The sequence below is a fragment of the Sus scrofa genome, chromosome 7 (genome assembly GCF_000003025.6).
Source record: "Sus scrofa isolate TJ Tabasco breed Duroc chromosome 7, Sscrofa11.1, whole genome shotgun sequence".
Lineage (NCBI taxonomy): Eukaryota > Metazoa > Chordata > Mammalia > Artiodactyla > Suidae > Sus > Sus scrofa.
The window spans coordinates 19,043,959-19,061,488 of NC_010449.5; the positions used below are offsets into that span (position 1 = coordinate 19,043,959).

At 38.4% G+C, this 17,530-nt stretch overlaps 1 protein-coding gene across 1 annotated transcript in view; it reads right to left on the reverse strand.

The window, feature by feature from the left end:
• Positions 271-17,530, reverse strand: part of DCDC2 (doublecortin domain containing 2) — a 174,827-nt gene continuing 157,567 nt past the window's right edge. Inside the window, 2 exon segments of the mRNA XM_013977473.2 lie at positions 271-6,151; positions 6,934-7,236. Of these exon segments, the coding sequence (XP_013832927.2) occupies positions 6,053-6,151; positions 6,934-7,236 (402 nt within the window). The 3' untranslated portion in view covers positions 271-6,052.

The window sequence follows — 17,530 nt, forward strand, 5'->3', positions numbered from 1 at the left end:
GAGGATTCAAGAAGGAAGAGAAGCCAAAAAATTGAGCCACCCGAGTCAGGAGAGAACTGCGACAATGCTGAGTTGTCTGGATATCCAAAAAGAACAAAGACACTGAAACCAAGGAGGGTGTCTCTTAAATTTTAAACTTTGTGTGTATACTTTTGCAATTTACAATCATTTTTGTTATTATTAAACTCACAATAAAGGGAAAGAGAAGTGCATTGGAGAGATCTGTACAATGATTTGATGGACTATTATGGGGAGAAAAAAACACTTATAAACCTGCAAAAAGCCATATATTTATTTTCAAAAATAAGAACAGTCTAGCCAATGCATGCTGGCTATTTTACAATACCTTGAAGAAATTACAGTCAGTGTTGGTTGTGGGAAGTCTCTAATTAGCCATGTGGTCTAAAGAAATTTGACTCTGGCAATCTAGATGCCTCCTCTGTTGCTCAGGTTTGCTTGTGGAATAACAAAGATAACCAGTCAACTGTGCAAGAGGTACGTGACTGTATTCTCAGTGACGGTACTCTAATCACACATATTTTCTCATCACATATCAAGGCAAAATGCTTGTGCTTAATTGCTTCTGTTTCTCAAACATGAAAAGAAAAGGTAAAACTTCTTTAATTCAACAGCATGAAGGCAGTGAATATCCCACAAACTGAAGCAGAATTTTAATCGATCTCTTTGTAAGACTATAAATTTATCCCTATAGCAATATCTACACAAAATGTAGGTGATGTGGGTAATTTATTTTGATTTTAAAGATATCTTTATTTATGATAACAAAAATTCTGAACCTGTGATTCTCTAATACCATTTCATAAAAGAAAAAAGAATGATTTTTAAAAGGTAACTCAAGTTTTTATCAACTGAATAACATGTATATGAAACTGTAAAAATTTTTTTTACATAATAAAGTTTAATATCTACGCCAAATAGAAACAGAAATATAATTTAACGTGCTGAATTTCCACATGGTTTAAATCAAAAGTTTCTATTGTGTTTGTGAAAAATGTTGTATGAACAATTAATATATGAAATATTAACATCAGAGACAAACAATAAATCATCCAAGCACATTTTAATTATGTAAAACACAGACCTATTTGCTAAAAAGTACAGTAAACATATTTTAGATTGAACGCTGATACAGAAGTAAAAATCTAAACGCTAATAATTTGATCAAAACACAAATAATTTTCCTTACAAAGAGAAGTTCTAAACATAAATCATACAAAAATGAAAAGCTCAACTTTATCTTTACTTACGACACTAATAATCACCTATTGTCATTGTACATATTAAGGATTTAAGACACAAGAAAAACACTGAAGCAAAAAAAAAAAAAAAACCAACAAATAGAAAATGCTTTTCTCCAAACTTCTCCTAAAATTGATTACAGTCACCCCTCTTTCCATATGTCATTTGTGACAATAACTCAAACATTCAATTAAACTATGTGATTTACGCAGATGAATCTACGGAGAACTCATTTGGTCCCATTCACAAATTAAAACCAAGATGTCAGCTTAGGTCAATGGCGCTCCAGTAGTTACCTCCTGATTTTATAAATGCTTTATTGTTATCCAGACATTTAAAAATTCTTCCCTAATTCCCCATATCCTACAGAATGTTAGGCCTGTTCAAAAATAATATTTTTCTTCCTCACCAACATGTGGGGGCACAATTCAGTCTCCGTCCAAGTCACTTAGCCTTCGTGGTAGGAAATACACACATTTCACATGGTAAGAACAAAAATCAGCCCCATCTAAATACCTGAATATTTTCTGAAAAGCAAAAATCTTACAGTATTTACAAAAATGATATTTAATAATGAAGACCTGTATTGCTCATTACCCTAAAAAAACAGACTCACCTTTAAAAAAAAAAAAAAAAGAAATGGTTCCATTACAGGGTATTACACTCATACAAGGAAGCTAAAAAGCTTCTGCACTCAACTTGTACATTAGATAAACTAACGGACTAAGTCAGACTTTTATTCTATTTGCAGTGAACTTGGCTACTTGGTACCAAAAAGAGTTCTCTCTTTATGTTCATGGAAATAACACACACACATATTCACAAGCAATAATGACCTTTTGACAGAGCCTGTGTGGTATAAAACATTCTGCAGCTAAAAGTGTATGGTACTTAAGGCTGGGAACTGAAGAACTGCAATCTGTAGTTACTTCAGGAAAACGAGATGGATAGGTAGGTAGATATCAACCCTCCCTAGAATAAATTTTCCACTAAAATGCTGGTAGCTTTTTTATTTTGAGAAGAAGTTTAAATCTCTTAAAATCTTGGAGAATCAAATTTTAAAGCACCATGATATATATCACTTCTTAGCATTTCCTTTCCAAGTATTTTTATCCATTACTTTGCTCAAAAAGAACCTTATTCCATTAATAACGCTGTGCCTGAGGAAGGCTTTTCAACATTTTAAAGTGTGTGAGTACATCTGTGTGAGTGTTTGTGTGTCTGTGTATATCCATGTGGTCTATTTCAGCTCAGATTGGCAACAGTTCAGATGTGATGCTTTCTGCTTAGCAATTAATCTACTTTTAAAAAATTTTTGCCTTTGTTCCTTAGTGAGTAAGAAGTGAAAAGAGAGAGCTAATTCTTGAGGAGAGTCAGTCAACAAGATAAAGATGCCTTCCTGTTGTTCTGTGGCCACAGTTGTAAGTGGGTGTATTAACTTTAATCCTTTCTTCCTGTAGAAGACAGGTCATTTAGTGAAATTTTCAAGGATGCTGGTTTATGAGCTATAAGATGGAAGAGTTAAACATGAATAACTAGTATTGGTATGGCTTCACAAGTGTGAGCCTACAGAGAGATCTGACTCTAAGCCACATAGGATGGGTCTGTGCTTACAGACAACAGCAGGAATTAGCACTCTTAGAATAAAACGGGAGGCACAGGAGCATCATACTCTTCCTATGAGTCCGGCTTTCTAATGTCAGATGCAGAATAAATAAAAAGTCATCCTATGGCCATAGAGAAAAATAATGAATAAAAACTTATCCTACGGCCAAAGTATCGTGTTTTATAACTAGACATCCATGGATGCTCAAATGTTATTTTAACAGAAGCTAAATCAGGTCGAGTATCCTTTACACAAAAATAAAGACTTTAGTTAAAACCTTCTATAAGTGCTTTCCAAAACTCCTAATGTTCCATTTCAACTAGCAGACTATGTTACTTAGCCATGTGTTAAAATCCAGTTACTGACAGAACATTGTATATCAACTAAAATAGAAAAAATAAAAATCTTAAAAAAAGAAAGATTACCCCTGAAATAAAACACTGAGACAAACAAAAAAAAATTAAATTTAACAAAGGTATTCCATTAAAATTAAAACTATGAAAATCTATCACAGAGAAATAACAGATGAAAGCATTCTACGATTGGCTCTCACATAAAAGCTCCCTGAGTTTTTCATAACACCCTCTATAAACAACACCTAAGCCTAACTAAGATCTCCTCTGCCTGCTCGCACCAAATGGGCTCCAAATCTATTGCTGAGTCTCAATTTGTGGAGCTCCTCTGCCATCCCCAGAAAGCAAATGTCTATATTTAGGAGGTGAATTAACTTTCATCATTTGTGTTAAAGTCATCTCCAACATGACATTTACAATTTCAGTTCTCCGTGAATGATTTCTCCCTTGGTTAGATGATGTATTTCTTCCTCTTTTTTTTCAGTAATGTACATTTGCAAAGTTTTTAAAAGTGATTAGTGTTTGTTCATCTCTCAGGCTAGGTCACAATTATATCTTGTAGTCAGGTGGTAAAATATGTACATACTAGGCAAGTATTACATCCCCGTTTAAAAATTTTTTTCTGCAGTTATCGTGGCCTATCATCTTCTTGAAGTATACTTAAAATACCAAGCTTTGTTTTTCATTTAAAAGAATGTGTACATGTATGTGTAACTGGGGCACCATGCTGTACAGTAGAAAAAAAAATTGTATTGGGGAAATAACAAAAAAATAATAAAGACTGCGCTTTAAGATCACTCTTAAAAAGTTCTCAAAAACCTAAATTTTAAGTATGATAAAGAAGAGAATGGGGAGGAAAAAAGAGCTAAAATACCTTTATTAAAGAAGAGAGAACTTCATTAAAGAAAGAAAAGGGAAAGAATCACCTTGATAATTAGTTATAAGTTCTTCTATTTAAGCCCTTCTTTTTACAACTATTTGAAATCATTAACCCCAGGACTAGTAATAGCATGGGAATTTAACATTTAAAAAACCAAGTAGTCTATTTCTCTATCCAACACACGACTATTGCTTATAGTCTGCAAAGCTTTATATTGTTCCACTTGAAAAAATAAGCCTATTAGTAGAAAGCACAATCTAGTCTTTACATTAAATACAGTACCCCATTTACAAATTATCTTCTCAGATACCTCACAGCAATATCTCTTTCCAATACTGTTACATTATAGACTCTGCATATACTTCCTATTTGTGGAAAATATTAAAATAGCTTCTAGGAAAAATATATCTGTTTTCTATAGTATTTAGTGCTTTATATAACTACTTTGACTACAAATGATTGGTTACAAAACTAGGAGGAGAAGAAAATCTTCTAAGCTTATCATTAATAATGAATTCTATGAAAGCACTAGAAGTTAAAATTTCAAATTTATAATTTCTACATAATTAATAAAAATATTCTTTAATATGAGAAAAATATTTCTATATTTAAGGAAAAACTGCATCATCTCTTAAGAATTCAATAAAACTAATACAATCATGTTTTCTCCCCATACACACCTAACAAGGAAATCTGAGTCAATTTAATTAACCCACAAAACTATAATCAGGAACTGGTTTCATTATGACAACTTTTAAACTTTTTTCAACAATTTCTATCATAGAGCTTACAACTATATGGCAAGGAATCTGCTTCAAAGTCTAAATACAACTGACCATGAAATAAATACTTGCTGATATCCCTAGCAGGGGAAATATGACAAGGCTGCCCTAATAGAAATAAGGCAAAAAGCAAGTGAAACTGAGGAGTTACAAACTTTTCACAGAGCCAACTTTTTTCCTATTACACTGTCTTATTCCTTTTGTTAAAAAAAAAAAAAAAACTGATTGGAGAGAATTCAAGCCTTGGAATAGCCAATGTTAAGTCTTCTAATATAATAATGTGAAGGAGAATGGTAATTATTAGTAATAGTCGACTGGATCAGTGAAAATCCATAGGATACCAGAATTTGCCAACCATCCAGCCAGGCTCAGTGATATAATTGGGTGTTGCTTCCTGAGTGTGTATCATAAAAGCCATAAGGATTAAGACTTGAACCATCCAGCCAGGCTGTGATATAATTGGTTGTTGCTTCCTGAGTGTGTGTCATGAAAGCCATAAGGATTAAGATCTGAAACAGTTAAGAGAGGAGCATGACAATATTAGGAACACACTGAGTATGTCCTCCTTCCAAAATGAATACCTTGCATTGTCCTTTTAAGTCTTCTAAGGTGCATTGTGGCTGAGGGGGAAGAAAGAAAGGAATGTCAACCAGACACAGAGACAGTTCCATCTATTGCCATCTCCAAATTACCTCTGAAATTCAACTGCAATTTATTCGAATTTATTGCTTTAAAAAGACAGTACATGCTTTCCTATTTTCATCATTTTTTAAATTCTCTGCCTTCTTAGATAAGCACGTTAGCATAAGCTGCCATCTAATAATTTACTTCTAAATTTATAAGTATATAGTAGGAATGATCCTGTTCTTTCTCATCCTTTACAAAGACAAGTGGCTAAATGTTTTCTGGTTCACATTCCCCTATACTGGGCTCATTTAGTTTTCTAAATGACGTTTAAAAACACATCCCATAAAAAGAAGTCACTGCCTTTTAGTAGCTATTCGAAGTTATCTAGTCTTTCCCATTAGGCCTCTAATTTTAAAATTCAGTAGGTAGTAGTCAACCGTATTGTCACATTATGTTTAGCAATACCTATATACTTATTATTCAAGTATCACAACTCTTCATTTTCTTTATAATCAATATACACTCTTTTAAAAAATCATCTATGCTATGACAAATTGTCCTTGTTTTGTTCGCTGTTATCATTTTCTTCTGGACTAGTGATTTTTACTTCTGGCTTTGGTGGTCTTTGAGGGTCCGAGTCAACCTGGAGGAAAACACATGAAAACAAAGATGTTTAGCTCTTTAGTTACAAAGGCAGTAAAATTTACAAGAGAAAGATGACTCTATGTTACCTCTAATCTTATAAACATTTAACTAAAAACAGTTCCTGTGGCTCCCTTTGTTGTTTGTTCTCTCATCACCCAGTGGACACACCAGTCTCAGTCTTTACTTGTTCAGAAGCCCTTTCTGGGACCATAATCCACCATGTGCCTAAAGGGCACAGACTTTTCCTCTCATGTTTATTTTTCTTGATTTTTTTTCTTTGTTTCCTTTTGAGCTTTTCTTTTCAACAACGTACTTATACTTTTCATTTTAACATTTTCAGAGAAAAGGGAAGAGTAAAATGCAGCAATTCTACTCTCATATCACATTAATCTAGCCCCACAGTAGATGTCTTTATATTAGTTTTCTACTAGAATTCACAAATTCTTCATAAATATGGTACCAAGTACTCTCAAGTAGATAAGAGCAGGATGGAAAATGAAAACGTAAAGGCAGCTTCTGCAGCAGCATCCCTGCCCCTTGCACGTCTCATACATTACACCATCTCAGTACAATTTGGTCTTCTGCCACTAGACTGAAAACTGAGGGGTGAGATTAGAATTAGTTGGATTTCAAACTCTCTGCTCCATGGAATTCTGGAAGTGCCATAGCCATCAAGTCCTAGGTGCATGAATGATTCTCTAAGTGTGCGCACAGGGGCACACTCATGCATGCACACACAATTCATGTACACACATAAGTGAGCAAAATCAGTAGAAATACCTCTTCTTGTCCACTGCCAGCTCCTTGAGACTTTACTTCTTCATCCACTGCCTCCTGAAGCTCATTATTAGGCTGGTCCAGTTCCTCACCATTTTCTTCATCAGTGCCTCCACTCACACGGGCAGGACCTGCCTGCTCCTCCTTGTGATCTGGGGTCTCCTCCACTTGCTCTGGAGTCCCAGCAGCCTCCCTGCCTCCTTCTTCTTCAACGTCACCATTCATTCCCAAAAAGTCTTCCTTCTGCTCCACGTCCTTGTTTTCTTTCTCTCCATCTTCTTCCTCATCCACTATTTCTGCTGGCCTCTGATGAATCAAAAGGAATAATGGATAGAAGTAGGAAGTGGAACAGAGATTTTTCAATGGCACATTATAATAATGTAACAATTATTATATTACAGTCAAGTAAAACATCCTTACATTTGCATAAATGCAGTATATTCTGTGTTAACCTTTCCTGAGTACCTACGGTATACCACTCTTCACAAGTATTTTCTCACTTAATCCTCATAACTATCCTGCGAAGTTGGCATTGCCCCTATATTACAGGTGAGAAAACTAAGGTACAGGGAGACCAAAAGCCCACTGTTTATAAGTAGAAGAGACAGAATGAGAACAAAGCATGTGACTCCAGAATCAATCTCCATAGCAGAGAAAACTAACTGCAGGGTCCTTGGCCAATGTCTAGTGGAGTGTCTGGCCCAGAGGAGGAGGTAAAAAAGTTTATTTGCATGGATAGTACCATCCCCACCATTTGTGCGCAGTGTGTATTTAAATATCTAAGTACAAAAAAGGGCAATGGTGAAGGCCAGGATGATATCCAGGTTTTCCAGCAAGGAACATAGACAACTTTCCACATAAGGCCCACAAGACTTGGTAGTCTATCTTCAAATACAAAAAATGGATTTGTATGCAGATCCAAAGCCAAGAAACTATATGTTCTTTCTATAAAAATAATAATTGTTCAAGTATTATATAAACTCTAACCAGGCATTTTTACTATTGTTTTAGATACATGTAAGTCTGCTTTAAGAAAGAACAGAAGGCCAAGTTCCCGGAGGCATGACTTTGGAGAGAGAAAGACCCAGGTTCAAGTCCTGGCCAGGCACTTACTGCCTGTTACCTACCTTCTTGAATTTCAGATTCCTCAATTGTAAAATGGGAATATAATAAAAATTTCCACAGGGATTATGTAAGTTGTAAATAAGTTATAGCAAAGCACCTGGCACATCATAATCCTTAAAAAAAATTAAAATATTTTCCAATGTGTTATATTCTTTCCTGAATATATTTCTTCATTGTCCTTAATAAAATGAGGGCTTTTTAAGGATAGGGTAGAAAGAACACAGAATTTGTTTTACGTTAGGACCCCACCCCTGCCTCTTTCCAGCCGTCTGACATTGGACAAGTCACTTAATCCTCTGGCATCTGTAAAATGAAGGTCTGAGACGCAATTAACCTTGACCTCCCTTCTGATTCTATAAGTCTACTCTCTTCTAACTTCCCAAATTCTTGTTGTGGGACTATTAATGGTCTTTTTATATCAGTTAGCATACAGGTGTTCAAGGTCAAACAGCATAGGGCTCTAGGGATCCCTAAGTACGCTGCCTGGGGGAGGGCCCTAGTACGGCCCAATGCTGGACAGAAACTAAAGGTGAGGAAGGGATGCATCCGCCAGCCGATGTGTAAAGAAAGGGCAAAAGATTTATAAAATGCAGCCCACGGTGCTTGGTAAGGCTTTCTGGGTTTTCTGTGTAAGACCTAAATGAACGAAGGTGAGAAAAATCTTCACTTTCCAAAGGAGAAGACAGTTTTAGTATGTTCCCATCTCCACACCCATATCCCTCTACACAGAGAACAAACATGCCCATTAAGAGCGAAAGGATTTCTTTGCAAATTATCTCAGAGGACTGGATAACTGTGCACCACTCTCCTAGAAACTGCAATCCTTATTGTGCCTAAACTTGCCTTATTGAAACCAACTTTGTTTCAGTTTTAAAAAGAAGTTATATAGCATTTTCAATACAAAATCTTTAACAAAAGAAAATTCAAATTTTAGTGTAATCATTTAGGAATCTAGATCCATCTCTTGCCTCTAAGGATATATTACAAGCACTGATAAGGTGATGACTTCTGTCTAATTGGGAAAAAGTCTGTTTTCTTTTACTGACATCTGGATTTATACTTAAAAGTTGCAAAATGATAGAGTGTTGGTTTATAGTTTTGAGTTTCTCACCTTATCCCTTTCTTTGCTCCCAATCCCCAGACAAATAAACATTTTTTTTCCCTTTAATACAAAGAACTGTGCTGGAATATACCCTAATCTCTTTTTAAGGAAGGAGACACCAAGCCCTAAATTCAGGCTCTGTTCTCTTCGCTATTATTGCCAGCACTACTAACAAGCAGTATTATGCTTTCATCCCATTATACCTATTAGACTTTCCCTGCACAGCTATTTTAGTAGTCATCAAATGAAGCCATACCTGGTTAGCTCAACTTTAAGAAATGCAAGATTATGGGGCTGAAATACCAATTTGATCAATTTAAATAAGACGGTAACATTAGTTAAGAGGCTTATAATCCTTTAAAATATCCTGGGTATAGGACAAAATTTATTATTACTATAACACTACAATTCAGGGCAAAAAAAAAAAAGAAGGGAAAAAATGCTTCTATGACAGATCTGTAATGAATAAGTGAAAAGCAATGTGCTTTTTGGTGTAATCTCCTTTGAAGCAAGCATTAAATTATTAAAGATGTTTCCAGTGCATACATCAATCAAATCACCCCCAGAAGGAACACTGGGTTTCACACCCATACACACACACACAGAGAAAATCTATACTATGGTGAGGGCCTACAAAGCAGTAAAAAAAAAAAAAAAAAAAAAAAAAAAAAAAAGAGTACTCCTTCTATGAAAGGGTGGGGTGTCCATGGTGGGAAGGAAAGAGAAAAAGGCCAGAGGCAAAGTAGGAGGTTGTATACTTCCTGCGTCCCCCTCCCTCCTTCTCTTGCTTCAGAAATATTATCAAAGAGGAGTCTGGTACCCCCCTCACACAACTCAGCACTGACATACTCCAGCAGGGGGGTCCTCACAGTGGAGAACTGCCCCAGGTGAATGGGACTCCTAGGAGGTCACAGGCAGGATAGGGCTTCTGTCCTCCCCGTGGCTAGAATGGCTCTGCTCTAGGAACTACGTCACTAGGTCATGAACTATATGCAAAGCCAGACACAGAGAATCACACTTTGTATGATTTTATTTATAAACATTCAGAATAGGTAAATCTAGTGGGTGCCAGGTTTGGGGCATGAGGTCTGAGGTCTCCTTCTGGGATGACAAGAAGCCTTGGAATGAGACAGTGGTAACAGTTGCACAAGAGTGTGAATGTACTAAAAGTCACAGGATTGTATCTTTAAAAATGGCCTGTGGTTAATTTTTTTTTTCATTTTTTAAGTTTTATTAACATATAGTTGATTTACAATGTTGTGCCAGTCTCTGCCATATGGCAAAATGACCCAGGCATACACACATATATACATTCCCTTTATTAGATTATCTTCCACCATGGTCTATCCCAAGAGTCTGGATATCCTTTCCTGTGCTGTACAGTAGGACCTCCTTGCTTGGCCATTCCACATGCAATAGTTTGCAGCTACTAAGCCCAAACTCCCAGTCCATCCCACTCTCTCCCCCCACCCCCTTGGCAACTGCCTGTGGCTAATTTTATAAGAATCCTACTTCAATTTTCAAAAAAGCTACAGGGAAGAACTCTTGGCCACCAAGTATAGCTGTGTGGTCACCTCTCTGTGCCAGCTAAGACACCCACAGAGCATGCCACTTGACTGAGGGACCAGCCTCTGGTTAGTTCCCTGCTTTATTCTGCAATTTGGCTCTTGGGAGCCACCTCCCTGTCTTAGGTATAAATAGCTTCCTTTCAAAAATATCTGGTGAGTCTTGGTAAGAGGTTAACAGTGTAACTGAATAAATGAACTGACTAAGAGCTCTGAGACAAGCAGCTGATTTTGAATTAAAATACAGAAAGTGCTAGAAAAATACCTATCGGTCACAATATATTTTAATAATGTGCTCCCACCCCACCCCACAAAACAACTTTGCAACTACTTAATTTCTTCAAAATCCCCAAATCATCTGTCGATGGACATTTGGGTTGTTTCCATGTCTTGGCTATTGTGACTAGTGCTGCAATGAACATGCAGGTGCACGTGTCTCTTTTAAGTAGAGTTTTGTCCGGATAGATGCCCAAGAGTGGGATTGCAGAGTCATATGGAAGTTCTATGTATAGATTTCTAAGGCATCTCCAAACTGTTCTCCATAGTGGCTGTACCAGATTCGGAAGATGTGGTATATATACACAATGGAATACTACTCAGCCATAAAAAAGGATGACATAATGCCATTTGCAGCAACATGGATGGAACTAGAGAATCTCATACTGAGTGAAATGAGCCAGAAAGACAAAGACAAATACCATATGATATCACTTATAACTGGAATCTAATATCCAGCACAAATGAACATCTCCTCAGAAAAGAAAATCATGGACTTGGAGAAGAGATTTGTGGCTGCCTGATGGGAGGGAGAGGGAGTGGGAGGGATCAGGAGCTTGGGCTTATCAGACACAACTTAGAATAGATTTACAAGGAGATCCTGCTGAATAGCATTGAGAACTTTGTCTAGATACTCATATTGCAACAGAAGAAAGGGTGGGGGAAAAATGTAATTGTAATGTATACATGTAAGGATAACCTGACCCCCTTGCTGTACAGTGGAAAAATTAAAAAAAAAAATCCCCAAATCACCCTCGGCCTCTGCCCATTTAGCTGGACCTGCCTGATGGTCCAGCTAAGGAGGAACAGTCACACCCAGCCCGACACCAGCGTCAGCCCATTAAGCAAGAGATGACATGGGTACAGAGCCCATGTTCCACTTCTACCTCAAAGAACCTTACAAAGATCCTGATGATATTCACAATTTTGACAGAGAAAAACAGACACAGAAGCCAAAAGATAGCGGTTGGAGAGGGGAGAAAGGCACGGGGACACCGATGGAAGAGATAAGAGTAAGAAAGAAATCGCAAGTTCAACCTGAGAGAGAGAGGACCGAGAAAGAGAAACAGGAAAGAAGAACCGTTTTCCCCGGTCCACTCACACTGCCCCTTTACCAGGGAACAGAAGCAGAGCTCCCACACGAGACATCCCCTGTCCTTCCTGCAGAAGCCAGTTCTCACGTGATCCCAAGATTGTGTGCATCCCTGAAGAAGGTCACTGGGGTGGAGACTGGGGAAGGTTACTGGGACAAAATTTTTGCCTACTTATGTTTTCTACAATGGCGCTGTCACCTGGCAATGTGAAGCATAGACTGTGCAAGATGAGGCAGCTGTGGCACAGTGGGAAGGGAAGGCAGCAGTCACTCTCCACTTTCAGGCTAGTGAAGTCCCTTCATCTTTTGGAAACTGAGGATAACAATGACCTCACAGAAGTGCAGTAAGGACCAAAGGAGATTATGCACAAAAAAAAGACCATTATAAACTGAACAAGATATATATATGTGCGCGCACACACACACATATATGTATGTATACACATGTTTATTACTATTCCCACTCCATTTTTCTTGCCACTGGATGGAAGGAGTTGAGAGTTGCCTGGTGAAATATTATAGTACAGGACTTGCACTAATGAAATTGTATTCTAGTGGGCCACTTAGAGCAGTATCGCTTCTATATCTCATTCACATGAAAATAAACAAAATATATCAAGACTTGGCAGCTGTCTTGCTCTTTTCAGTTAATACAGTTAGAACACAGGCCTATATTCAAGTTCTGGTCCACTGAGACAGGTAGGTGTGATTTACATAAACTAATCACCCTTGCTTTTAGTTACTTATATTTACTTTTTGCTTCTGAGTTCCCTCGCATGCATTTTTCACAACAAATTTACCATCCAATAGTTTTTTTTGTTTTCTGAACCGCTATTCACTCTTAAAAGTAATACAATGTGTCAGCAAGAGAGCCCAAAACAGGATGACCTCCATAGATTAGAATAAGCAATTAGGGAACACAGGACTTCGTCTCCGGTTGAAAAGGCAGGTTGGCAGCAGCCAGTTAGGTGTATAACGATTGACAGACACGTGGGCCGTACATTATGCTTCCTAAAGCACTTTCACATATATTTTCTCATTTCGTTTTCCCAAGTGGTAGGCAGGCATGATTAGCCCCACTGTATAGAGTGAGAAACTGAGTCAGGAAAAGTCAAATAACTTGCCAAGGTGTCTGGGACCAGTGAGTGACAGCATCTTTCATCTGCATCATAAAAAAGTTAACAAACAAAGGTTCCAATTGGACAGTGGTCCCAGTAGTTTATAAACTGGTCTCCATAGTAACCAGGTACCTGGACAAGCCCCATTCTTACCGCATGACTAATGGACTAACGAGACAGAGGGCCTCACTCAGCTGAGCCAAGTTCCCTGTCTCTGCTTCTCCCCTCTCTACTCATTGCTGACCATCTTTCGTACAGTTATAGACTTTCAAAGCTGACTCTGTTCCCTGAGTATAAACCCTTTGGTCAATTAGAGATAAACCCTATTTTCTCACTGCTTTGGGCTGAACTGTGTCCCCTCAAAATTTGTACGTTAAATTCCTAACTCCCAATAGCTCAGAGTGTGGCTATCAGAGGTAATGAAGCTCAAATGAGGTCCTGAGGGGGGGCCTTAATCCACCATGACTGACATCCTTCTAAGAAGAGACTAAGACTCAGACATGTAGAGAGTAAAGACTATGAGATGACACAGGGAGAAGTCAAGCATCTACAAGCTATAAGAGAGAGATGTCTGAAGAAATCAACTCTGCCGACACCTTGATCTCTGACTTCTGGCCTCCAGACAGAACTGTGAGAAAATCAATTTCTATTGTTTAAGAACCCCAGTCTGTGGCGCTATTATGACCACTAAGCACACTGATACTCTCCCCAGGTACTTCCCCTGCAACATTCATATTCATATTATTTCCTCTCTCTCTTTAAGGAGATATTCCCTTACATAGCCCTTCTCCACAAACGAGGGAAGCCAGGTTCCTCAGAAGGGGAAGAGGCTGCAGGCTGGCTGAATATGGCAGAGCAGGAAGCCAAACCCAGTGCTTCCCAGACATGAGTATCATGTGGGGAGGGGCCAGGAGAAGGAACAACGTCCCTGCGGAAGAAGCTGTAAAGAGGCCTGGCTGCCCCCCCACCTCACCCCCACCACCACTATACTGTTTATTAGTCACTCTCTCCCTTCCACCTTTATTCACAATGCTCATCTTTCCCTTAAGTAGACCCACCTTCTTCCTGGCCCCTCAGGCAGTTATCCTCATTGTCTGTGCCCTCAGAATACCTGTCAAACTCTAAACACTGTGTCGTTATTCCCTATTTATGTGTGATATGAAAACAGTGAACATGAGGAGTTTCTGCTGTAGTGCAGTGGGTTAAGAATCTGACTGCAGCAGCTCAGGTTTCCGCAGAGGTGCAAGTTCTGCCTCTGGCCTGGGAACTTTCACAGGCCACGGGTACAGCCATTAAAAAAAAGAAAAGAAAGGAAAACAGTGAACATGAATTGTTATCAAGTAGATGCCTCAAAGGTTGTTGAATGATTGTGGAATGATGGGGAAATATCAACCTTGCCTCTCTGGAGGCCTTCAGGAAGTTTCTATGAGCAAAGGTTCTTCCTTATTCATGTTTGTATCCATCACCACATTTCCCAGAGGATTGTATATCTGTTGCCCTGAATCAAACCCAAATTCCCCTTCCACAGATAAATACCAGCATCATATGTGCCTTCAGGAAAGGACAGATGATGGTGACAAGGCTGACGTCTACGGGGTGCTCTCCTGGTACCTGGTCCTACATCCCACGCATTTCATAGGCATCATCGTATTTAAACTAACCTCAACATTATTTGAAGAAAATACCATTATCATCCCAATTTGCAGATAAACAAACTGAAGCACAGTTAGGTAAATGTGTCCAAAATGCCATCGATAGTGACAGAGAGATATGAACACTTTTATGACCATGGAACTGTACTATTTCCCCAAGATAATGTAAAAACATCCCAAACTCCACATGACGTTAAATAGTTACTTCCAGCCTCATGTCATCTAAGCCACTGCTTCTCCATCACCTGGGCATCTTATTAAATGTGGATTCTAAGTCAGCAGTTCTGAGCCTCGGCATTTCCAGCAACTCAGGTGCTGCTGATGCTGCTGGTCCCCAGGTGACACTTGGTAAGACTACAAACCACATACAACACATAAGGAGCTCCACGGGACTGGGTGAAATGGAGACCCCATTCTTAAAATGTGCACACAGACTTTCATGTGCACTGGGTCCCAGGGTAAAACAAAGTCTCCATAGGAATCTGGGTCAAACATGACTGCAGTTCTTGGAGGACATCCTGGGAAAACAGGGATGAACATGACTTGTTGTGAGGGAAGGACATTGAAAGCAAAGCTCTCGGGAATATTCAGCAGCCATGCCTTTCTCTGGAGGTGGCCATTTTGGGAAAATCTGGCCCCACCTGTCAGTCAGCGCTGAGAAGCCCCAGGGCAAACAACCCAGGTGGGATCACAGCCCCACCCCTCAGTAAACAGGCTACCTAAAGACCCCTCAGGCACACAGCTGCCTCAAATCCCATCCAGAGACTAAGCCCCACCCACCAGAGGGATTAGAATCGGCTCCACCTACCAGGGGGCAGGCATCAGCCCCTCCCATCAGGAAGCCTACAGCAAGCCCCCCATACCTACTTCAGCCACAGGGGGGCAGACACCAGAAGTAAGAGAGGCTACAACTCTATTATCTATAAAAAGGTCACCACGCCAAAAACCTATAAAAATGAAAAGACAGAGAACTATAACTCAGATGAGGGAGAAAGGGAAAACCCCATAAAATCAGCTAAGCAATGAAGAGATTCTCAGCCTCGAGGAAAAAGACTTTAGACTATTGATGCTGAAGATGATGCAAGACATTGGAAACAAACTGGAGGCAAAGATGGATAACTTACAGGAAACACTGAGCAAAGAGATACAAGATAAAAGACTTAAACAAGAAGAGATGCAAAATACAATAACTGAAATAAAAAACTCACTAGAAGCAGTTAACAGCAGTATACAGGAGGCAGAAGAACGAATAAGCAAGGTGGAGGACAGATTAGTGGAAATTATGGATGCAGAACAGAAAAGAGAAAAAAGATCAAAAAGAAATGAAGAGAGTCTCAGAGAAATCTGGGACAATGTGAAACACAACAACATCCATATTATAGGGATGCCAGAATGAGAAGAGAGAGAGCGAAGGGAACAGAAAAAATATTCCAAGTGATAATAGCCTAAAACTTCCCTAACATGGGAAAGGAAACACTCACTCAAATCCAGGAAGCACAATGAGTACCATACAAAATAAACCCAAGGAGGAATACACCGAGATACATATTAATGAAACGGACCAAAATTAAAGACAAAGAGAAAGTCTTGAAAGCAGCTAGGGAAAAGAAACAAATAACATACAAGGGAACCCCAATAAGGCTATTGGCAGATTTTTCAACAGAAACTCTGCAGGCCATAAGGGAGTGGCCTGATATACTTAACGTGATGAAAGGAAAAAACCTCCAACCAAGACTACTTTACCCAGCAAGGCTCACATTCAGATTTGAAGGAGAAATCAAAACCTTCACAGATAAGCAAAAGCTGAGAGAATTCAGCAACACTAAACCACCCTTATGACACATACTAAAGGAACTTCTATAGGCAGAAAAGAACAAGAGAAGAAGGAAAGGAAAAAGAGCAATGAAAACAAATCCAAAGCAATTAATAAAATGGCAATAAGAACATACATATCAATAATTACCTTAAATGTTAATGGACTAAACACCCCAACCAAAAGCATAGACTGGTTGAATGGATACAAAAACAAGACCCATATATATGCTGTCTTCAAGAGACCCACTTCACTTATAGGGACACATACAAATTAAAAGTGAGAGGATGGAAGAAAATATTTCATGCAAACAGGAATCAAAAGAAAGCTGGAGTAGCAATACTCATATCAGACAAAATAGACTTTAAAATGAAGAATATTTTAAGGGACAAAGAAGGACATTACATAATGATCAAAGGATCAATCCAAGAAGAAGATACAACAGTTTTAAATATCTATGCACCCAATATAGGTTCACCACAATATATAAGGCAACTGCTAACAATCTTAAAAGGACAAATCAACAATGACACAGTCATAGTGGGGGACTTTAACACCCCACTTACAGCAATGGACAGATCAACCAGACAGAAAATCAATAAGGAAACACAGGCCCTGAATGAAGCATTAAACCAGATGGACTTAATAGATATTTATAGGACATTTCATCCAAAAGCAACAGAATACACATTCTTCTCAAGTGCACATGGAACATTCTCTAAGATTGATCACATCCTAGGCTACAAATCCAAACTCAGTAACTTTAAGAAAATTGAAATCATATCAAGCATCTTTTCCGACCACAATGCTATACGACTGGAAATCAACAACAAGAAAAAAACTGCAGAAAACACAA